At 42.5% G+C, this 23,990-nt stretch overlaps 3 protein-coding genes across 4 annotated transcripts in view; 1 reads left to right on the forward strand and 2 right to left on the reverse strand.

Moving 5' to 3' along the window:
- LOC106971464 (procathepsin L-like) overlaps positions 1 to 23,990 on the reverse strand; it is a 298,037-nt gene that overhangs the window by 154,501 nt on the left and 119,546 nt on the right. The window lies entirely within an intron of this gene.
- LOC113596115 (procathepsin L-like) lies at positions 3,798 to 7,690 on the forward strand. 2 transcript variants are annotated; one of them, XM_053205182.1, is made up of 7 exons: positions 3,798 to 3,923; positions 4,216 to 4,335; positions 4,438 to 4,572; positions 4,744 to 4,995; positions 5,700 to 5,862; positions 6,759 to 6,876; positions 7,360 to 7,690. In XM_053205182.1, exons 1-7 carry the CDS (start codon positions 3,798 to 3,800, stop codon positions 7,457 to 7,459), a joined length of 1,014 nt encoding a protein of 337 aa, XP_053061157.1. In that variant the 3' UTR covers positions 7,460 to 7,690. The 2 variants fall into 2 exon arrangements, with proteins under 2 accessions (XP_053061157.1, XP_026903922.1); XM_027048121.2 differs by having other exon boundaries at positions 4,771 to 4,995.
- On the reverse strand, positions 17,668 to 22,173 carry LOC106971474 (procathepsin L-like). Its single transcript, XM_027048129.2, has 7 exons — positions 22,048 to 22,173; positions 21,395 to 21,517; positions 21,150 to 21,296; positions 20,742 to 20,966; positions 20,135 to 20,297; positions 19,371 to 19,488; positions 17,668 to 18,920 (listed from the first exon to the last, which is right to left on the reverse strand). The coding sequence occupies exons 1-7, from the start codon at positions 22,171 to 22,173 to the stop codon at positions 18,821 to 18,823; spliced, it is 1,002 nt and encodes a 333-aa protein (XP_026903930.1). The 3' UTR covers positions 17,668 to 18,820.

Here is a 23,990-nt window from a genome sequence, read left to right on the forward strand (position 1 = left end):
ATCTAGTCAAGTTGATGCTTGAGATGTGGGTTCCTTACCATGATGCTGAACACTGAAGGTACCCTGAGAGGCCATCTAGCACTCTCTGGGTGACCTTCCATCCAATCTAAGCTGGACCCCCCCCCCCCCACTAACCACAAGGCTTCACATACAGAGGCTCCTGACCAGACCTGAGAGTCAGCTTGCCTCATCACTGAACCAACAAGGAATAAACACCTAGAGCTCATACTTTCAAATCAAACCCCAAAATATCTAAATCAAAGATGCACCAGGACAACATCAGGCTTAACCCAGGGATTCAAAGTGACTCAACATCAGACAGTCCACTGAAGTCTTGCATTAGAGTAAGGCAACAGTGGTGGGGATGTAGGGGCTAGAATGTGCCATCAGAGGATGCCATGCTCTCCTTTCTTACTGCAGCCTTGGGCAGGGTGGCTCGTACAACCCAATGCAGAGTTCAGGGTGAGTATAATTCAGGACCCAGGATTGTTCCTCAGCTAACTGTGGCTTCGTAGCAGTAATAGAAGCAGCAGAATTTTAATATGTACTTGACATTTTCAGTCTTCCAAAAGGAAACATCAATTTTCTTTTTCTAGAAACATTCTGATTTTAACCAATGGGCTATTAATACTTTATTAGAGATGTTATCTGAAATGTGCACCTCAAAGATTCCAACTGAAATCTTCAAAATTTCTTAGGAATACCTTGATTTAGTGAGTGTACAGTACTTGGTCTAAAGCCATGAGGAGAAGGTTTTGCTGGAAACAGAGGTGAGAGACCGAAGGTTTTGCTTCGGTCATGGTGTGTGTTGCTTTGATGAATGTGGTGAACACTCAGGGGAAGACCCATGCACCATCCATTTGCCTCTTTCCTCAAGCTGAGATCCTGGGTCCCTTCAAGTGAAATCCCAAAACAGGGAGCTGGGAAGAGCTTGGGACTCCCCCACTCCATTCTCAGAGGCCACATATCAAAGATTTGAGGACATTGGTGGAATGGTGCCTGAGTGACCGTCCTTCCATAGGCAGGGGATGGAAGAACTTTTGGGATCTCTAGCCTGTGATCAGAGAACCCCTTTCTTCTTGGTTTCTCATTTCTTCCTGATCAGCTTCCCAGGGTAAATGCTTGGGTCTGTCTGAGGGGGAGTCCAGGAGTTCTTTCCATTTTCTAGCATCCCCCAAAGCACAGGGAAGGTGGGACCATTCACTGGTTTTCATTGTACTTTGGGCACATGGACTTCAGCAAGCTCATAGGTACAAAGAACAGACCGGTGGTTGCTAGAAGTGAGGAGTGGGGTGTGGGAGAAATGGGTGAAGGGTATTAAAAGGAAAAAAGAAAAAAAAAATGGTGTCACCTATTTAATTATTTTGTCCAAATCAACTTTAGTTCAAATTGGTACAGTTTTGAGAGTACAAAAAGACATGAAAATAATTCCAATAATATAAATTTTGAAATATTCACTAACACTAGTTTCAATTATTATGGTATACATAGAAAATATAATATTTCATACAAAAATACTTATAAAAATAAAATTATTTTAATATATATGTATATGTGTATTGTACATATATATGTAAATATATGTACATATATGAGTATATAAATGTACACATACATATATGCATATATATACATACATATATGTACATATGTATATATGTACATACATATGTATGTGTATATATATATGCTTTAAAGGAAAATGAAACACTTGTAATGGTTACCCTAGCATTAAAACGAATATAAACACAGTAATTATTTCTGTTATATATTCACATAATTTCGCACTTCCTTAGCTATCTTATCTCATAGCTTATCACTGCTATTATTTCTAAGGAATATGTTTTTTCTCAATATTGACTTTGTTTTAATTTTTCATCAGACTGCCTAGAATATTTCTCAAAATTTACATTTTGTGGTCAATAAATTTGAAATTCTTGGTACTCCCAATTGACATTTCTATGAAGAACACAATATTTGAGAAAATATATGGGAAAATATTCTGTCTACAAGTACTGAGGGATGTGTGCTCAGAGCAAATTCTGCTAAATGCAGGATGGTCTGCATTTTATTTTTTCATATGTAAATGTGGAAATATTTGAGCTCAAAACAGATGTAGGTATACATCATCATGATTCCTGGGAAGAGGTGAAAATACCAACATGAGCAGGAGTTTGGAAGAAGTGGATTCCAACCCTCATGGATGACTTTGAGGGGCTCAAGGCTCCAGTGGGAGGAAGACACTACAGGTGGAATGGAATGAGCAAGGGAACTAGGATTAGAAGTGGAGCCTGGAAATGGGACTCAATGGCTTCAATCTCATGGTAGAACTTGAACGGATGAGGAGTTGCTTCTTATAGATGAACAAAGAACATGGTTTCTTGAGATGGAAAAGCATCTTGACCTCCTGGTGAAGATGCTGTAAAGATTGTTGAAATGGCAACACAAGATTTAGGATATTACATATCTTGAGTTGATAAAGCAGAGATAGGGTTTGAGAGGACTGACTCTAAAATTGAAAGAAGTTTTACTGTGGGTAAAGTGCTAACAAACAGCATTGCGTGTGGCAGAGGAGTCATTCATGAGAAAAGAGTCAATTGCAGCAAACTTCATTGTCGTCTTTAAGAAACTGCCTCTGCCACCCCAACCTTTGGCATCCACCAACCTGACCAGTCAGCAGCCATCAACATTGAAGCAAGACCCTCCACCAGCAGAAAGGTCACACTTGCTAAAAGCTCAGATGATGGGTAGCACTTTGTAGCAATGAAGTATTTTTTAATTAAAGTCTGTACATTTTTTTAAAGATCATAAATACTATTGCACATTTAATAGACTATAGTGTAGTGTCAACATGACTTTTATATGCACTGGGAAACCAAAAAGTTCATTTGACTCACTTCATTGTGATATTGCCTTATTGCAGTGGTCTGGAACTGAAGTGGCAGTATCTCTGTGGATGCCTGTGCTGTCTTTTGCCTCCATTCAGAATGACCACCTTCAACATACTTTTACAGTTAAAACTCGTCAGTGAGCTGACTTTGGCTTTATTCTTTTGAATGGGTGACAAAATTTCTCTTGTCTCTCTTCTTTATCTATAAAATGAAAATACACTTATCTGACCTGAGTTGTGAGAAAAACGTCTAAAAAATATAGTTATCACAGTGTTAGACCCACAGTTGATAGCATCTGATCACTAACTGTATTCCAATGTGCCTTTATGACACACGTCCTCCCCATCTTATAATGACATCAATTAACTGGAGGTGGACATCTTTTTCCTTGCTGAATATGCGTATGCTTGTTTTTGTCAGCTGGACCACTGTGAGCTCATTGTTTAGTCAAACCAATTAAGGACGATTTGAGGGGGGACATGAGTCCACATGATTGTCTAGAAGTTTTTGTTCTGCTAAAAACAAGATATAATCATCAAGAAAACTTCAGAATAGAAGCCATCAGCTTGGAAAACAAAAGCAAAACAAACAAGATCACAGTGTGCCCAGCTGGTGTGGGCAGGGCCAGTGAGGCCAAACCCCAGGGCTTTAGATGGGTGGCCTTAAAGCCACTGCCCAACATCAGAGATCCCTGGGACTACACCTTCTGACTGCATCTGCACAGCTACATGATCAGGTGAGCAACCCGGTGGGGCTGGTATAATTTTTGGGTAAGTACTTGGGAGAATAAATTCAATGATTTTACTCCATCATAGTGATTTTAACATCTAGAAGAAAGGAGGATGGATTTTTAGACAGATAGGTCTAATCAGATACTTATTTTTTTTCCTTCCTAGGTTTTGAAACATGTATCCTTTTGTCTTCCTGATCGCCCTTTGCTTGGGAATAGCCTCAGCTACTATAGAGCTTGATCAAAGTTTAGATGCACAATGGATTCACTGGAAGGCAACACATGGGAAGCAATATGGAATGGTTGGTAACATCCAAACTATCCAGGGGACCCAAAGAGAATGTCCGTGCTGGTGGTATTTCGTAGCACAGAGTAGCATCTTGAGGCTGCTCTTCCTAAGGCAGTAAGCAGGGCACCATGACTGTGCACAGTGTGGGCATATGTCCTGCTGTGTGGTTGCTGGAGAACAGCTCCCAGAAGGATCAAGCCATCCCTGGCTGTGATTTCTCCTCCCCTCTGTGAGCACATCCACTTGGTGCAGGTCAGTAGGTTTTAAATAGAAATAAAGATGATAAGTCATATGTTTGCCTCTAGAATGAGGGCTGGAGGAAAGCAGTGTGGGAGAAGAATATGAAAATGATTGAACAGCACAATCGAGAACAAAGCCAAGGGAAACACAGCTTCACAATGGCAATGAATGGCTTTGGTGACATGGTGAGTGTGGCACGGATTGCTGAACGTTTTGTTCTCTCTCTCCTCAGTACTTTGCCAAAAAAATCTTATGCTTGTCAACATTCTACTTTCTTTTCCTTGAAGACCAATGAAGAATTCAGACACATGATGAATGGCCTTAAAATCGAGAAGGATGAGAAAGGGAAAATGTTTAAAGTACCTTTCTTTGCTGATATCTATGTACCTGTGGACAGGAGACAGACACCTGCTGTAAGTCCTGTGAGTATCAAGGATGACTAATCATCAGGTCTCTCTCCAAGAAGAAAGCCAAAAAGAAAGTGTCCCCCTTGCTATGGTTTCCTGCTGTGGAAACCATACACCATGTTTGCTATATTTTAAAAGAGTTTTCAGATCAATAGACTGCTGTCAGTCTTGCTATTGCTTTTGTAGACTGAGACCTTTATAATTTGTTTCCAGGGTCGGTGTGCTTCTGGCTGGGCTTTTAGTGCAACTGGTGCCCTTGAAGGACAGATGTTCCGGAAAACTGGCAAACGTGTTTCCTTGAGTGTGCAGAACCTCCTGGACTGCTCTTGGCCTCAAGGCAATGAGGGCTGCAATGGTGGTCTAATGAGCAATGCCTTCCAGTATGTTAAGAACAATGGAGGCCTGGACACAGAGGAATCCTATCCATATGTTGCAAGAGTGAGTGGAGCTCCTCACTTGTCACCATTCCAGCTCTGCCCTTAGAGCTGAATGCTTTTGAAGAAAACAGACACCATGTTTAACTTCACATTTCCAATTGTAGACTCTATCTGCAGTCTGTCAGGACTGTCATTAAACAGTATTAGCCTGGCATAGTTCTCTGCTTAGATGGTTGCCACATAGCTGTTTTTATTTCTACGTCACATGGAGATATGCATACCTTTCTATATAGGGTACAGATTTCTCCAAGGTGAAAAACTTCTTATGGACAGGTAGACCACGAGTGTTTCATTGAATCCAGACCAATTAGCTTTGCTTTTTTTTTTAAGTTTATTTATTAATTAATTTTGAGAGCGAGAAAGACAGAGCATGAAAGGGGGAGGGGTACAGAGAGAGAGAGAGAGGGAGAGGGAGAGAATCCCAGGCAGGCTCCATGCTCCGTGCAGAGCACGGGGCTTCATCTCACAACTGTGAGATCATGACCTGAGCCGAAATCAAGAGTTGGATACTTAACCGACTGAGCCACCCAGGGCCCCTCACACCAGTTAGTTTTTCAATTTCAAAACAATAAATACCCTTTCACCTCCTGGGTTGCTTCACAACAAACTTGACTTGGAAATCTTTTACCTGTAAGCTGCTTTGAAGTCGTGTTCCCCAGGAAGTGGATGGTTGTAATCAAGTTTCTTTTCCCTTACCATTCAAAGGATGGACCCTGCAAATACAGGCCTGAGCATTCTGCTGCCAATGTCACCGCCTTCGAGAACATCCCTCAGCAGGAGGAGGCCCTTATGATGGCAGTGGCAAATATGGGGCCCATCTCGGCTGCTATAGATGCAAGCCTGGATACCTTCCGCTTCTATAAAGAAGGTAAGCATTTGTCGATGTATAAAGTTAGGTAGAAAAATTGGACAACCACCCTAAGAAACAGCAAGAGTGACACTTTGGTATGTAGAACTCAATGTAGAATTTAGGGGTGTGTGGACTTAACATAGTTGTTCATTCTGTACATGTAATATTTATGCCTGCTCTTTCCATATGCCATGACTTGACATATCCCCATGAGGATAAGTATATCATAAATATATTTAAATGGCTACATAATTTGATTGGTATGGCTTACTTTACTTTTTTCTAAATATTAAAATTTTTTTTAACGTTTATTTATTTTTGAGACAGAGAGAAACAGAGCATGAATGGAGGAGGGGGAGAGAGAGAGGGAGACACAGAATCTGAAACAGGCTCCAGGCTCTGAGCTGTCAGCACAGAGCCCGACGCGGGGCTTGAACTCACGGACCGTGAGATCATGACCTGAGCCGAAGTCGGACACTTAACCGACCAAGCCACTCAGGCGCCCCATAGTTTTTTCTAAATATTAGACCTTGATAACTTTTAAAGAATTTTGCTACTGAAATTAACAGTGGAAAGTAGCTCTTGACTCAAGTAATTTTATGTTCTCTGCTGTTTCCCTAGGTTGACATCCTACAAGTAGAATAATAAGGTTTCGGCGGGTGATTTTTTTAATGCCCCTTGACTGTTATTTTCAAAAGAGATTGTGACAGTTAGTATTTCTCCTGGTGTGAGATGAGGGCCTAAATCCCCACCCCTTCCTGCTAAACAAAAATATCTGACTTTTAAATCTCATCTGAATTCATACCAATATCACAACTGAATTTTGAAATGCCTCCCCTACTGTGGTTGATAGGCTGGGTTACTATCACATGTCACGTGGGAATCCTCACTCAGCATTGAATATTACTCCCCAGGCATTTATTATGATCCAAAGTGCAGCAGTGAAGACCTGAATCACGGTGTTCTGGTGGTTGGCTATGGCTTTCAAGGAAAAGAATCCGATAACCAAAAATATTGGTTTGTCAAGAACAGGTATGAAAATCGAGGAATACGTACTTTTGAATTTGAAAAGGGAATGTTTTTTGGAACCAGTGTTTGGACACAGGTCCCCCAACCCTTGAGCACACTTCTGAAATCCCAGCAGTGTTTACCCCATCTAGGGGGGAGCACAGACATAGTCATATGATGACAACATTAAGATACTGTCTCAGGCTTGCTAGGGTCCTGATATAGTTTTGGTACCACTGTATTTCTAAATTGGAATTTTAAAAAATTTCTATAACACATCTGGGTCCCAAAATTTTCCCTTTCCTGCTCACATTGCAGTTTTGTGAAAGGTCTGGGGATAGAATTCTGTGCTGGGTTAGAACTCAACCATGAACAAGAACGGCCTCTCCCGATTCTTCCTGAATCTGTCCTGGTCTCTGCTGCACTGCTCAGTATCGAGTGTTATTATTCATAAAGATAAACGTGTTTTACCATTTGTAACAATTGGAAAACCCTGTCTTCTTTCAGCTGGGGCGCTGACTGGGGCATGGACGGCTACATAAAAATGGCCAAAGACCGGGACAACCATTGTGGAATCGCCACCATGGCTAGCTTTCCTATCGTGTAAGATCATGGTGATAAAGAAGGCCTTGATTGGCAACAGAATATCCGGAAAATGGATTTTATTTTAAAGTCGATCACATCTTATTGTGTGGGATAAAACACTTGAATCACCGAAGATCCAAGTCCTGATTGGATTCTGTGACCGTTCACACTAGTGACGAAACTACTTCTTTAATCCCTGCTCTAATCAGTGGTGTGTGGTTAACTTGCTTAATAGCTTTTGAATTTCATGTTTTAAAAGGTTGCATGAAAGTTTTACCTTTTAAAATAAAATTTACTGTCATATGCTGAGGTGTGATTCTGTTTTTAATACATAAACTACTTTATAGTAAAAAATGCAAAGGTTTTGTGGAGAGGAAGAAATGTCCTTATTTCCTCCAGTATTCCTCCTAATTTCCTTCCTTATTTCCAAGTGGTTTAAGAATTTAATTGAGATGAAATGGGTCAATGGGAGAAAAAAAGCCTCAAAATTTTATTACCAGGCAGGGAGGCCCAGTAATGTGTTTGAACACCACCACCCCCCCCCCCGCCCAAAAAATGATCAAGTTGGACAGGGTTTTTTTTTTTTTTTTGGCAGTCTTATATATTTTAGACAAAGATAATAATTTGTGAGGAATTGACAGGAAAAAGAAAAAAGGTGTGTGGGAGTTTTAAGGAATTCTAAGTGGAATCTGGGCTGAGGTTGTAGATGAGTAAAAAAGTAACAAGGTTTGTTTCTACAGCTTTCTCAGCTTGGAAGCCCCATCTCTGCTGATAAGGATGTCTCTTTACCTCATAGTACAGGGAGGGGACCTTTCATATGGGCCACTCATTTCCTGCTTTCAAGAGGGGCATGTGACAGCCTGGGTGTTCTTGCACCGGCTGTATCCCAAGTAGCTTCAAGTCAAGATAGTCAATATGCCATGGTGGCACATTTTGGGGTGGCCTCCCTGGGGCTCAGAGTTTCTTCCTCTGAAACTCCCCTGGAAGTTTATATAACAAATAGCTGAGCAGATGACTGTGGAGAGAGAAATCCAGTTTGGATTGAGCAGTAAGAAATCTACAAAGAATAAGAAAAGCATAGATCACCATGAGGATGAATGAATGGGTGAACGAGGGTGTGGGGTACAGGCTTCCAGTATGGAATGAATCAGTCACAGGAATCAAGGGCACAGCATAGGGAATATAGTCAACAGTATTTTAATAGCAATGTAGGGTGGGGGTAGCTACACTTGTGGTGAGCACAGCATAATGTATACAGTTGGCAAGTTACTATGTTGTACACCTGAAACTACGGTAACATCGTGTGTCATTTATGCTCAAAACATTTGGAAAAAAGAAGGCAAGAGGATGAATAAATAGAAGAGAACGCATTTCCCCACACCTCATGAAATGAGTCCCACAATCCTGGAAATAGATCTGCTCAAATAAATGTGTTTCATTTATTTGGTGGAAAATATTAATTCCTTTTTAAAAGTAGATTTAAGTTAGATGTTATGTGCCTCATTTGGGATAGATAAAAAGCAACATTTTCCACTGATGATTGCACGAGCTCCCCCTGCTGGGCAGTCACGGTATCTAGAACATGATGACTTTGGAGACCCCCAGAGGCTAAGCTGTTACCTTCTGACTGGAGTGTTTTCAAAGCATGCATAGTGGTATTGAACCCTCCTTGTTCCATTATCATAGACAGATTTAGGATTGCCTTTTCTAATTCACCATCTCTGAAACTTGGGAATAAGATCTTTAATGCTGAAGAGAACCTGGAATTCTGATGTATCATCCGATTTTCTATGATTCCTCAACAGGCATGTTGTGTGGCACAATTTTATGAACAAATTCTGTCACATAGCACAGTGACAGAAGAGCCAGGTATCCAAGTCCCTATGGTTCTGACCATTTAGGTGGGAGCCCTTTATATGCTTTGTTGACACATGAAATAAAGGAGAGGGGCACCTGGGTGGCTCAGTCCTTAAGCATCTGACTTCAGCTCAGGTCATGACCTCACAGTTGATGAGCCTGAGTCACATATCAGGTGAGTTCGAGCCCCTTTCAAGTTAGCCTCCTGTCTCTCTCTCTCCCTCTCTCGTTCTCTGTCCATCTCTGCCCTTCATTCACTTGGGCCCTCTCTCAGTCTCTCAAAAAGAAAAAAAAAACAATGTGGTTTATAGACAAGGTGAGGTTGAAACCTGTACTTTTCAAAGTCTGGAATGTTAATTGACAGTGTTAATGTTCATACGTCTCCTTTTTTCTTGTGGTCCTGTCAGGCTTTGAGAGCAGCACAAGTTTTAAAAATAGCTAATTTCAGAGTCTTCTGATTGGCTCTGGCAACTAGAAAGCTTGGTTTTGTCACTCAGCCAAGAAAGCCCAGATTTTTGGTCCACATTTTTAGGTGGTTCCTTCCTCTGCAACTTTCTTGGAAGATTCACGGATTCAAAGTTGAGCTGATAGATAGTTTTATCTCCTTAATCCAGTCTCTTTGTTCTGACAGTGAGTCAGTTCAGTCAAATTCATTTCGGGAAGAGGCAACGCAGGTATCTTCCTAGAGGGAGGCCTCTGCTTCAAACAATCAGGTAATAAATAAGAGGCAATTCTATGGCAGTACAAGAAAGATAATGGTTATTAATAAAAGGATCCAGTTATAAACCAGTTTCTGAGTTCCAAGGATAGCCAGTTGAAAGAATCTCTAGATGCTGGGCTTAAAGCATCTTCAGGCAGATAAGGTAGGTAGGTAGTGGCAGGCTGACAGACTTTCTGAGAGGCTCATAGAGGAACCGGCATGAAGATTGTCTACATGTGAGTTTTGCAGTGATTTCTCAGAAGGTTGCATCAAGTTGTTCATATTCCATTTGCAGGGCTTCAGGAAAAGGGGAGTTTTGGGTATCCAGTGATTCCAAGTCAAAAGGATAGAAAAAAAGTGGAAACCATTAGTTTGGAGATTGTGGCCAGGCTTCAGAGGAAACTAGAAGAAATTAGGATCTCGTCCAGTTCATAGTGAACTCTATTAGACTGTAAAATCCACAATGGTGTGTTATTGAAACATAATGTTTCTTTCTATAATCACCCTCATTTTTACCAAGGACAGCCAAATTAAGACCAATTTGTTTGCAAAGTGTAATAGTTGCTTTTTTTTTTAACTTGGCCTGATGATGAAACTGCTGTAAATCATAGCTTATGAGAAAAAGTTGCTTAGGATTCCTTACTAATTAACAGTCCCAAACATCTGTTTTCTTCATCCTGTTAATTCATCATGAATTTGTTGTCTCTTTGTCACAATGTATAAAAACTGCCTGCTTTGCTTAAAGACTCAGATATAAGTATCAGGCTGTTTTTCCAATGGGCTTTATTGGCTCCATAAAGTCTGCCTGAGTTCCTTCAAGCAGTCTGGTCATATCTGTGTCTGTGCAAGTCCCCGCTTGAATATGACATTTCTGTCAAAGCCTTGGTGATGTAACCAGTGTTTCCAAATACGTCCTGTTAACAAGGTAAGCAGATTCTTATTCAACTTATGCAAATTAAAATATTGTTGTGAAAATATGAAAACACTCACTGAAAGTTCTTGAATTCTGGACAGATCAGGTAAGGAGAAAAACGTGTCTCAGTCTGTTCACAAAGGCATGTTTTATCAAATGGCTGTAAGTCATAGCTTAAAATAGTTTTTTTTTTTAATTTTTTTTCAACGTTTTTTTATTTATTTTTGGGACAGAGAGAGACAGAGCATGAACGGGGGAGGGGCAGAGAGAGAGGGAGACACAGAATCGGAAACAAGCTCCAGGCTCCGAGCCATCAGCCCAGAGCCTGACGCGGGCTCGAACTCACGGACCGCGAGATCGTGACCTGGCTGAAGTTGGACGCTTAACCGACTGCGCCACCCAGGCGCCCCTAAAATAGTTTTTTTAATACTGGAAAAAACATTTAAAAATCAGCAATGTTTCAAAAAATTTGTAAAATGAGAATCATCCTCCATTCATTCAGTGCCATGTTATTAATTCTTATTCTGCTTGAATCCAGATCTTCCATTCGTTCTGGAAATTCTTACCCAGTTTAGCTTTATGATCTTAAGGCTATCAGAAGCCTATACAAAAGAGTTCTTTCCATCAGCCTCATGCAGGTGAAACACATTTGCAGAAGCTGTTGTAAAAGCATCTGAGTAAAAGTCTAACTGTCTATAAATGATAAAAGTCTTAAAAATGTCCACAGTTAGGGGCGCCTCGGTGGCTCAGTCAGTTGAGTGTTTGACTTCAGCTCAGGTCATGAACTCATGGTTCGTGAGTTGGAGCTCCGAGCTGGGCTCTGTGCTGACACCTCAGAACCTGGAGCCTGCTTCAAATTCTGTGTCTCCCTCTCTCTCTGTCCCTCCCCAACTTGTGCTCTGTCTCTCTCTGTCTCTCAAAAATGAATGAAAACATTAAAAATCATCCTTAAATAAAATCTTAAATAAAATCAATTTTGCCATGGCTTGCAAGAAACCAGGAGAGTTTTTCGTCTGTTCTGATAACAGTGTAGCTGGTGAGCAGCACCTCCTAAGGTCCTTCCCAGCGAGGTGACGGCACACATTTTCTTCTAAAGATCTTGAGGTCCACCTGGTCTTCTGGTGGCAACATGACGAATGGAGGCGTTAAACTCCTTACTACCTGCTGTGGCAGTGGCACATCTAGTCAGAGAGCATCAGCCCATCTGCTGAGCATGCAGACAGTGACCAAACAGTGAGAATAGCACAGGGCTTGGGGCAATCTATCAAATCGTCTATACAACCACAGAGGGCAGGTGGGCCTAGGAAGCCTTCCTGGGGTGTGCTGATTTCTTCCAGAGATTTCCCGGGATTTACAAATCATTCACTGGGAAATCATTTGGTCAGGAATGTTGTGGATGCCTGGGCAAATCCAACTGTCTTTTTGGTCCTTCATTATCTTTGTGTCCAATTTGGTGGGTGGTAAGTGTAAGCCACAGGGTCAAAAGAAAGGGGGCTCTAGGAAGTCCATTTGGCCCACTGTATAATCCATCTGATAGTTGTTTGACACCTTTTTGTATCTGACTGTCCTTTGTAGACTATGGGGCATTTGCCGGGTAATGAATACTGTCAGTTAGGGATAAAGGCAGGGTTCACAACTGGGTGGAGAAAGAACAAGGGGGCCTGTTTGGGGTGCATACTTACAGCTCTGCCAACCCTATCATTTTCTGAAGATGCAACATCAGCTGTCTTAGTATGTGCTGAACAGTGAACAATGATGGTTTTAGAAGGAGGGTGAATAGTTGTAATATGTCAGCAATTATAAGCCTTTTAGCAACGGAAATAAGATGACAGAGGGTTAGTTAAAAGCGCTTGTTTGTAACGGGTCTGTCATGTTGTAGAGAGGTGCTATGATTTATGAACTTGTAAGACAGCAGGCACCACGTGGGGACACACAGGTGAATAGGGGAGCTTAATGTCAGAGTGCTGGCTTTGTCCATCAGGCGGCAGCTGTGGCCACTGCAGGAAAGCATGGGGACATACCTGATGCCACAGCATCTGATGGGCATGAGAAATGTGCTCCTGGCTGTATCTGATTGGCAAAAGGCTGTCCCAGAAAGCATGCAGCAACACCATGCCTTTCATTCAGTATAAATGAAAGGGCTTGTCAAAGTTAGGTAAGCTAAGAGCTGGGGTGTGGACAGAGCCAGTTTTCAGACTTCAAAGGAGGTTAATGCCTCTAAAGTCCATTGATAACTGAGAGAAGAGCATACAAAGGTTTATCAAACATTGCAAATTAGGGACCCTTTGGAGGCAGTAGCCAGCTGCCCCTAAAGATTTATGTAACCGTGTTTTCATTTTGGGGAGAGGGATGAACATAATTGATTCAAGAATATTCGGAGTGAGATTTTGAATGCCCTGAGGCATGTCCTAAACAGGTCATGTCATACTAAAGAGATAACTGTTGTTCATACCTCTTGGAGTCTAGATGTAGAACTGTATAAGCTGTCTGCCTTGTTCAGCTAGTAACCCTAAGAGAATGAGGGAGTCCATAAGAGCTCCCGGCTTGCTTTGATTACAGAGTAAAAGGTACCAGCAGGGAGCCTTGGATAGAAGTTACAGTGTCTAGCTGGACTTTAAGGACTTGGGAAAATATTGCATACACCAAATATCCTTGGAGTATGCAAGCCCAGGTGAATGGTCTCCCTTTAACTGTGAAGGCACAAGAAACCAGGAGTCAGGGTGCAGAGGAATTGAAAAGGAAGCTGCTCACAGATCATTTCTGTAAACCAGGTTGCATCAGCAGGAATGATGAAGATTATCAGCTGGATTGCGGAGCACAGGGTGCTGAGAAATTATGAAAGAGATTATGGCTTCTAGATCCTGTACAAACTGATGGATTTGGTTTCCCTCTGAGTCACATTTGCCTTCTTTCTTTATGGGCAAGATTGGGGAGATACAGGGTCGGGTGGTAAAGACAAGGATGCTATGGTTCAAGAGAGACTCTATTACAGGGGTATCACTTACTCTGAGTCTCTAGAGGGAGGGTGTTGGGCCACGAGGGCGAGGGTGGGTTCGTCTCCCAAGAAATGCACCCAGGCTCCCACTTCCTAACAACTCAACTTCAACTGTGTGTGTAGCCCAAAGACTGACTCGGGCATCTTTTAAAGATCCATCCTCTTCAGAGGAATTTATCTCAGGATGAACTTGCAGTAAAGACAGCAGGACACTTGAAGCTTGACCTGAGGTGAGGAAACAAAAATGCCTTTATTTTTTTTAATATTTATTTATTTTTGACAGAGAGAGAGACAGAGCATGAGTGGGGGAGGGGCAGAGAGAGAGGGAGACACAGAATCCGCAGCAGGCTCCAGGCTCCCAGCTGTCAGCACAGAGCCAGACGCAGGGCTTGAACTCACAGACCGCGAGATCATGACCTGAGCCAAACTCGGAACTCAACCGATTGAGCCACTCAGGCACCCCCCCCGCCAAATGCCTTTTCTTATTGCAGTTTATATTGGCATTAAATGTAGATAACAAATCTTTACCAAGAAGGTTTGCCAGTTAACATCTGGGAAGCAGCAAGGCCTGGGAGTGTGAACAGGGACTGAAGAATCTGGGCTGGGCTGGGACATGGGCAGTAAGACGGGTCACCCCGAGACTCTGAGAGCCTGAACAGAGTCAGGTGACAGGTAGAGATCAATCTTCTGAACAGATGGGAGAGAAAGTCACACCATTGCGACTCAAGAAATCTAGTTCCTGAGCCTCTGTTTAAAGTTATCTGGAAGGTCCTGGCGTTGACTGAGTACTGGCTGACCCATCATTTAAAGGGGGAATTGTCCCTCTGGAGAAAAATGAATTTTTTCAGGGTTACAGGGATTAGGGGAAATTGTTTCTTAGACTTTCCTTTTTCTTAAGTGCAGGACAATTTCTCCCCCAATGTCCTGTATTATTTGCAATATCTGCAGTTGTCTGGAGGCAAACGGGGACACGTCAGAGTGGGCTGGAGTCATTCTCCATCATGCTTTCACCTTTCCAAAGATTCAAGTTGTAAGGCAAGCCTTGTTTTCTGTTCCTTTCTTTTATTCCTGTTGGCTTTCTTGCGAGCTATTTTCAAAGATGCAGGTAGCTGTCTCCATTATTTTGTTTGGTGTTTGCCCTCTCCCACCAACCACACTATCGTGGACTTATCAGGTGTTTTTTTTTTTTTAACCATATTTTAAATGTTTATTTGTTTATTTTTGAGGGAGAGAGAGAGAGAGTGCGAGCAGGGAAGAGGGAGACAAGCACAGAATCTGATGCAGGCTCCAAGCTCAGAGCTGTCAGCATAGAGCCCAATGGGGGATCCGAATGCACAAAAGGTGAGATCATGACATGAGCCCAAGTTAGATGCTTAACCGATTGGGCCATCCAGGTGCCCCTGTTTTTTAACATCAGGGGGGAAATTTCCCACAGAAGCAGAAATTACAAGAATTTTATGTTCTGGGGCTACCGGATTGAATACAGTGTACTTTTTAAAGTTTGTATAAAATGCTTAACAAACGCTCTTCTTCCTGAGTGTGTATTTCATCCGTAGACCAATTCACTTTGGGGGAACAGGCCTCTTCCGTTGCTCCTATTAACCCTTGAACACTTGAGCCTTCTCCTGGTCATTCCCAGGAGGGCCAGAGAGAGGCTGAGGCCCTCTGTGTCCCCTGTGAGGGGGGCTGTTTGGCCTGCCTGGTAACAGCCGTATACTCATGGGCTGGAAGGACTCCCTTTAGCAGCCAGTGGAGGGGTCTGTGAGTTGGGTTGCAAAAAGGTATTAATTTTTAAAATTTCTCTGTCATTTTGGTAGGATCTTCTGAGTGTAGAGGTAAAGGGACTTCATAATTGAAAAGATCTGTCGCTGTCCAGGGGACATGAATTCTTTGTGACAGGGGTCCAGGAAACACTCCTTGAGGACATTGCTCAGGAATGCCTGGAACTGGCAGAGCTTGATCACGAAGCCCTGGAGACTCTGAGCAATTGTAAGGACCGCAGCATGAGTTTTACTGCCCTTCCTGGCCACTCCTGCTAGATGTACTTCTCAACACTCAGCGCTTACAGGAGCAAACTGTATTTCCCCGGCCAGGAGTCCAGGCCGAGGTACTCTCTATAAATCTTGTAAAGAAACAATAGTTAAAATAAGGAGCTGGATGTTCAGGATTTTTCTGGGAGAGTTGGAGTTTTTGTATTTAAGGGAACTGGCTGAAGAGCTGGGGCTCGGTTTTGAAGGGAAAGTTTCTAGACCAGGAGCCCAGAGATCCAAAAGATCTCCTGGAGGGTCAGGGACAGAGGCGTGGGGATGAAGGAGATATAAGAAGGGGGATTGATGTCAGATTTGGTTTTTGATTCTTGTTCTGATTTTTGTTATTTTATTAAGAGACTCCCTAAGGCTAGCCTTATACTGGTTTGTGTTTTCTTTTCTTTTTCTTATTTTCTTTTTTCTTTTTTAAAGTTTACATCCAAATAGCATATAGTGCAACAATGATTTCAGGAGTAGATTCCTTAGTGCCCCTTACCCATTTAGCCCATCTCCCCTACCACAACCCCTCCAATAACCCTCAGTTTGTCTCCATATTTATGAGTCTCTTCTGTTTTGTCTCCCTCCCTGTTTTTATATTATTTTTGTTTCCCTTCCCTTATGTTCATCTTTTTGTCTCTTAAGTCCTCATATGAGTGAAGTCATATGATTTTTGTCTTTCTCTGACTGACTAATTTCACTTAGCATAATACCCTCCAGTTCCATCCACATAGTTGCAAATGGCAAATTTTCATTCTTTTTGATTACCAAGTAATACTCCATTGTATATATATACCACCTCTTTATCCATTCATCTATGGATGGACATTTGGGCTCTTTCCATACTTTGGCTATTGTCAATAGCACTGCTATAAACATGGGGGTGCATGTGTCCCTTTGAAACAGCACACGTGTATCCCGTGGATAAATGCTTACTAGCGCAATTGCTGGGTCATAGCATAGTTCTATTTTTAGTTTTTTGAGGAACCTCCATACTGTTTTCCAGAGTGGCTACACCAGCTTGCATTCCCATGTGTTTTCTTTTCATTTTGATCCTCCCCTAAATGCCAAGAAGGCAGCTGCTAGGAAGGAGAACTCTCTAAGAGATGTTCTAAATATAGAACATTTTCTAATCTGAAAGATCTGCTGTCTGCTAATGGCCAGTTGGATCACCATTAATATATTTATTCTAATCGTGACTCAATCCAAGAAGCCTCTTTATGAAAGGACTCGGCGACAACTTTCCAGGATTAGAATAAGTCTCTACCATGGATGCAAGGATGTTTCTGGAGAGGGTATGGATGAAGAGGTCCCCATGATCCAAAGTTTACTCCCGAAAAGAGTCTAAGAAAACAAAGACCTTTGCGCAACATCCTAATAACAAGTGTGCCAGGATGCCCACATGGAGCTCCAGGCTCTTATGATCTGGCCTTGGTCCCCAGGGAGACTCTGCTGCTGTACTGTATTTGGAGCCTGTCACCAGGGATGCTCAGGGATCCAGGCAAGGGCTGAGACCCCACCTCATGATGGGGAGAGGAAAAGCCACTGAGCAGAGGGGCGTGTGGGATGGAAGACAAGGCTGGGTCCATTTGGAACATGCAGTCTGCCATAGTCAGTCTCTGAACATCCCCTAGAAAGAACTGTTTGTAAAAGTCATCTTGCTTCACCATGACAGGCTCGTTCAGACTGCTGTCCACCCCATCCTGGGAGTTCAGCCCAAGACTCTGAGAAATGTGCAGGTGCCGATGGGACAGAGAGTGGGTAGATCTGACTGATGTGTGAACAATTCAGCAGATATTAGAAGCTTCTGTAATTTACAAGCCATTAATATTTATTTAAAAATTGGAAAATCACAAATCATCTTTCATAAAACTATTTTGAGGAGCACTTGGGTGGCCCAGTCGGTTGAGAAATAGACTCTTGATTTTGGCTCGGGTCATGGTTTCAAGTTCATGAGATTGAGTCTCATGTCAGGCTGTGCACTGACAGTGTGGGGCCTGCTTGGGATTGTCTCTCTTCCTCTTTCTCTGAGTTTTCCACTGCTTGTCCTTTCTGTTTTTCAAAATAAATAAATAAACTTAAAAATCCCATTTCTAAGAGAAGCTTATAGACATGAAATAAATAAAGCAGAAAACAAATTTTGACTCCTCCCTAAGTCTTGCATGTATTATAAAGTAATTACCAGTGTTTCCTACATTCCATAGACCTTTATAATTTCTATCAAAACAAATTGCAAGGGAAGCAAATGATTCAGAAATTAAAAAGTGGAATTTGGACAAGTGTGTGTGTACCTACAACACTTGGTTCTTTTAGGAGCAAAGGACTCAGAAGAGTGAAGAAATCTCCATTCCAGCAGCGCATATATTTCAATCATTATCACTAAAGCTTAGAGATCACACACTATTCAAGTCCTTCTTTTTTGTTCCAACATTTTATGGTGGAGGAAAACATTAATGGTAGTTAGGCCACGTTTGTGGGTTTCTCTAAAGAAATTAAAATCCTAAACTGTCAGCTCACAGAGCCCAACGAGGGGCTCAATCCCTCGAACCATGAGATCATGACCTCGGTTGAAATCAAGAGTTGGACACTCTCCAATGGAGCCACCCAGGCACCCCTGCAGTTGTTTCACTTTTAAAAAGTAAAATTTCATACATTTTTAAAAGAAACTTGAAAATTCAAAAGTTACTACACTAGTCACTCATACAAAAGTATTTACAGCACTAATGAGTGAAGTGGTAACATTCACAGTGTAAAATGTCACACAATCAAATCACAACTTGGTTTTTAAATGATTCGAGTGTTTCACCCCACACAGCAGGGTGTGGTAGGCTTGAAAATAAAATCCATTTTGTGGATAATTTGTTGCCAGTCAAGGTCTTCTTTATACCATCATCTCACACGATAGGAAAGCTGGCCATGGTGGCGATTCCACAGTGGTTGTCCCGGTCCTTGGCCATGAGTATGTAGCCGTGTTTGCCCCAATTTGCACCCCAGCTGAAAAAAATGGTTTTTTTCATTTATTACAGAGGAAGAAACACATTTCTCTTATGGACAATAACACCTGATACTCAGCAGTGCCCCAGAGGCCAGGACAGATTCAGGATGAATCAAGAGAGGCCATCCTTGTTCATGGTTGAGTTCCAACCTAGCAGAGAATCTATCCCCAAAACTTTCACAAAACTGCAAAATGAGAGACAGGAAAAGGAAAGTCTTGGGTCAGATGTGTTTCAGATGCAGTACTACTCAAACTATAGCAGGACCCTTGCAAGTTTGAAACAGTAGCTTAATGTCATCAAATGAATATGTCTCTGTTCCCGCTAAGTGGGCAAACACTTCTGGGGTCTCAGAAGTGGGCTCAAGGGTTTGATGATCTATATCCAAACACTGATTGCAAAAAGGATTTCCTTCTCAATTCCAAAGGTAAATATTTTTGGCTTTTTATACCTGTTCTTGACAATCCAGTATTTTTTGTTATCTGATTCTTCTCCTTCAAAGCCATAGCCAACCACCAGAACACCGTGATTCAGGCGTTTATTGCTGCACTTTGGATCATAATAAATGCCTGGAAAAGTAAATTTCAATTCCAAGGTGGGACATCAAAGCAACATGATAACATCTAACAATAACCAAGTCACCGCAGTAAAGGAGGCATCTCAAAATTCAGGTGGAATATAAATCCAATAAGATTTAGAAATCAGTTCTTTTTGTTTAGCAAGGCTGGGGATTTAGGCTCTCATGCACATCATCACACACACATCATCACAATCTCTTTTGTAAAGAACAGTCAAGAGGCATAGAAGAACACTCGTTGAAACTTTGTCATTCTATTCTACCATGTCAGCATTGGGAAGCTGCAGAAAAACACACAATCACTTGAGCCAAGGGGTTCTTTCCAGTGTCCATTTCACTAGTAAAACTCTTTGGAAATCTTCCAGGTCTAACAGGTGGGAAGAACTAAAGTAAGTTAAACTATACCAATCAAATTATGTAGCCATTTGAATATATTTATGAAGTGCTTGAAAGCAGGGTAATTTGGGTGAAGTCATGTCAACATGCTGAACAACAGGCACAAAATCACATGTGCTGAAGGAACAACTACGTGAAATCCATACCCTCCTGATCTGTACACAGCAAAGGGTCTATCTTGCCTTATATGATGGTGGTTCCCCATTTGTCCTGCCTACTTTTCTACGTAGACACATGCTGACCTTTTTTATAGAACTGGAAGGAATTCAGGCTTGCATCTACAGCAGCAGAGACAGGCCCCACAGTTGCCACTGTGGTCATTAGGCCATCCTCCTTGTTTACGACACTCCAGAAGGCAGTCACGTTGGCAACAGAATTCTCAGGCTTGTATTTGCAGGATTCGTTCTTTCAAAGGTAAAGGGGGAGAGACTTGGTCAGTACCATCCACCTCCAGGGGAACAGGAGTGCAAGACTGTTTAGCTGAATGATTTCCAAGTCAAGTTTGTTATAAAGCATCTCAGGACATAAAAGGGGATTGATTGTTTTGAAGTTGAAAAATTAGCAGTGTCTATCCAATGAGACACTCTTTGGGTCTACTCGTTCATAAAGTTTTCACTCTGGAGACCTGTACTGTATATAAGATGGTGTTCGTGACACCGTGTAACATAGTTGTAGGAACAGCTATATGGTAATGAGGTGATCAGAGAGCTGTGCTAGGCTAATACATTTTAATGGCAGTTCTGACCATTTGCAGGTATAGAGTCTACAATCACATACAAGAATTCTAAATACAGGATCTGTTTCTACTGAAATGCTCAACTTTGATAAAAGATAAGGAACTCCACTTACCCGTGCATGATATGGATAGGATTCCTCTGAGTCCAGTCCCCCATTGTCCTTAACATACTGGAAGGCTTTATCCATTAGGCCACCATGGCAGCCCTTATTGCCTTGAGACCAAGAGCAGTCCACCAGGTTCTGCTCACTCAATGAAACAAGTTTGCCAGTTTTCCGGAACATCTGTCCTTCAAGGGCACCAGTTGCACTAAAAGCCCAACAAGAATGACAGTCACCCTGAAAACAAAACGCAAATGCTCTTAGCATGCAAAATAAATTGCAAGACTTTGACAACAGCCCATAAATCTTAAAACTCTTCTAAAACATAACAAACTGCATATTGTGCCTCAATTTCCAAAGCAACAACACTGATTCCTTTTGGCTTTACTCTTGAGAGGGACCTGCTGAATACTGTCCCACCTGATTCTTCACGGGAGTCACATAGCCTTTCTCTCTCCAGTCCACAGATGAAGGGATCTCAGCAAAGAGAGGTGCTTGGAACACTTTCCCCTTTTTGTGTTTCTGGATTTTAAGGTCATTCAACACCTGCTTGAATTCTTCACTGGTCTTCAAGGAAAAGGAAACAGAATGTTGGCAAGCATGAGATGTTTTGAAAAAGTACTTAGAGGAAGCATGAAACATTCAGCAATCCGTGTCACACTCACCATGTCACCAAAACCATTCATTGCCATTGTGAAGCTGTGTTTCCCTTGGCTGTGTTCCCGATTGTGCTGTTCAATCATTTGCATATTCCTCTCCCACACTGCTCTCCTCTGTCCTTCTTCATCCTGGAGACAAACATATAACTTACCATCTTTGTCCTATTTAAAATCTACTGCCCTGGGACGTGTGGATTCCTCAGTCAGTTAAGCATCCAACTTGGGCTCAGGACATAATCTCGTGGTCTGGGGTTTGAGCCCAGTGTCAGGCTCTGTGCTGACAGCTCAGAGCCTGGAGCCTGTTTAGGTTTCTGCGTCTTCCTCTCTCTCTGTTCCTCCTCAGCTCAATTTCTGTCTTTCTCTTTCTCTCAAAAATAAATAAATGTGAAAAAAAAAATAAAAAAACCTAATGACCTACACTTAGTGGATGTGCTTACAGAGAGGAGGATATCCCACACAACCAGGGATGGCCTGAGGCTTCTGGGAACTGTTCTCCAGCAACCACACAGCAGGACATATGCCCATGTTGTGCACAGTCCCAGTGCCCTGCTTACTGCCTAGGTAAGAATAGCCTCAAGAAGCTATTCCCTGCTATGAACTCCCACCAGCATGGAATGTTCTCTGCAAGGGTCCCTCTGGAAAGTTTAAATGTTACCAACCATGCTATATATTTTCCCGTGTGTTGCCTTCCACTGGGACCATTGTTCATCTAAGCTCTGATTGACTCGTGGAGCAGCTGATGCTATTCCCAGGCAAAGGGTAGCCAGGAAGAAGGAAGGATGCATGTTTGAAAACCTAGGAAAGGAAAAAAAAATGAGTGTCTGATTAGATCAAACCACCTAAAAAGCCATTCTTCCTTCTGAGATGTTAGAGCCACTGAAGTAGAGCAAAAAGATTGAATTTATCCTCCTGAGTGTTTACACGGGCGTGGAGGAAGGCTGAGGATGTGGGACGCGCAGTGCTCCCACTCCCTGCCCCGTGACCTGCCTACTGGTTCCAAAGCATGTAAATGGCAGTGCAGGGAGTGAGGGGCCCTGAGTCCGGGGGGCGGGGGGGGGGGGGGCAAGCTGCCATGTCTGGAGGGGTCAGGTCCTCGAAGAGTGCCTCCTGGAAGCCCCAAACCCCCGACCCCCAAGGCAGCTGTCCCCAGTGTTTTCCGAGGTGGCCCACCCTTCATGCCAGTTCTGGGGATCTCACCTGTGGTAGGTGCAGTTGTGCAGCTCAGTCACACCTTCAGGTCAGGGGATGTCCAGAAGGCCTGGCAATGGTTGGGAGGCTGCCCATTTAAGGTCTGAGATTGGCCCTACCAGCCCTGCCCCCATCACCTGCGTGCCCTGCAATTGGCTGATCCATCCTGTGGGCGGGGCCTCTATGCCCTGGAGCTCTGGGCATGTGATGCCTGGGTCCCTAATTATCCCAGGGGAATCTGTGCCTGCTTTAGTGGCCCCAGGGGGAGGTGAGCTGAAGAACCAGGGACAGCCCTGTGGGGGGGGGGGGGGGGTCCAGCGCCTCCCTGGGGACCCACATCAAATAATTACCATGAATTTATGCATTGGAGGATGGTTCATGAAAAGAACTGACAGGGAACCCTAACTGGCTTTTAAGGACCCTGCCTGTCCTTTAGTCCTAGAATTTTTGGTTAAAATCTCCTGGAGGAATGAGAACAGGATAATCTAGTCTAGTGGTTCCTGTTTATTCCTATCGAAGGTGCAGCAGGTGAAGGGTGCAGAGCCCACAGGGGGAGGTGTTATGACTGTGTCAGGATGGGATGCCCCTGGGTTATGGAAGAGTCTGGAGAGGGCAGGCAGTTCCCCAAATAGGGTATGCGCTGGGCAAGTCTCAAGTCTTTTCAGGGAAAGGGGCAGAAGGGAGGGATGTCCGGAGAAGGCGTGGCATTTTGTAATGCTCCTGTCCTGCCTCCCCCAGGTAGAGATTCTTCTTCCCTCTCAAGCTTTTCTCGAAACTGACAGAAAAGTGTTATTTCCAGAATAATATGGTTTAATAAAAGGAGGACAGGCAGAATGTAGAAACACCCTTTTCCTGCCTACTGTCTGTCTTATGGATTAGTATGTTTCTCAGTATCCAACATATTTTTCTTCAGATTTAATTTTAAAAGTTTCAGAAAGACATTTATTTCAAGCAAAAAGATATTTATTAACCTCGGTTTCCTCAGTGAAGACATAGGGCAATAATTTGGTTTTCCTTAGAGAATTCTTGTGAAGATTAAATGAGATAATACATGTGAGGCACGAGCATAGAGTAGGGCTAATTTAATACTGCTTCCTTGTGAGGTCACAGAAAATCCTTCCAAAGGTCTTGCTTCATTCAGAAAGTATTTATTTGAGAATTTGATACATAGGCAATCCCTACTGACTTATTTTCTTCCTGTGAACCAGGTCACCAGTTTAGTGAAATGAATCATAAATTATAGTGGTTAAGTAAACCTATACATTAAAAAGCCAAGCTACATCTGGTTAACATTCTTGAATTATACTCCCAAACTGATAAATGAGCATACATATCCTAACTATACCCACGGAACCTAAAATACAATCTATTGTCTCTCTTTTGACCCATTATGCTAGAGATGATATCACATTTT

This window comes from Acinonyx jubatus, chromosome D4, assembly GCF_027475565.1.
Source record: "Acinonyx jubatus isolate Ajub_Pintada_27869175 chromosome D4, VMU_Ajub_asm_v1.0, whole genome shotgun sequence".
In the NCBI taxonomy this organism is placed as follows: Eukaryota; Metazoa; Chordata; class Mammalia; order Carnivora; family Felidae; genus Acinonyx; species Acinonyx jubatus.

What these genes read in the sequence shown, in the direction of transcription:
- LOC113596115 (XM_053205182.1), top strand. Translation starts at nt 3,798, where the DNA reads ATGTATCCTTTTGTCTTCCTGATCGCCCTTTGCTTGGGAATAGCCTCA. An exon ending in ATGGGAAGCAATATGGAATG is followed by an intron (nt 3,924 to 4,215) that starts GTTGGTAACATC and finishes GTTTGCCTCTAG; the next exon opens with AATGAGGGCTGGAGGAAAGC. An exon ending in TGAATGGCTTTGGTGACATG is followed by an intron (nt 4,336 to 4,437) that starts GTGAGTGTGGCA and finishes TTTTCCTTGAAG; the next exon opens with ACCAATGAAGAATTCAGACA.
- LOC106971474 (XM_027048129.2), bottom strand. Translation starts at nt 22,173, where the DNA reads ATGCATCCTTCCTTCTTCCTGGCTACCCTTTGCCTGGGAATAGCATCA. An exon ending in ACGGGAAAATATATAGCATG is followed by an intron (nt 21,518 to 22,047) that starts GTTGGTAACATT and finishes GTTTGTCTCCAG; the next exon opens with GATGAAGAAGGACAGAGGAG. An exon ending in TACTGGATTGTCAAGAACAG is followed by an intron (nt 18,921 to 19,370) that starts GTATAAAAAGCC and finishes CATTTTTTTCAG; the next exon opens with CTGGGGTGCAAATTGGGGCA.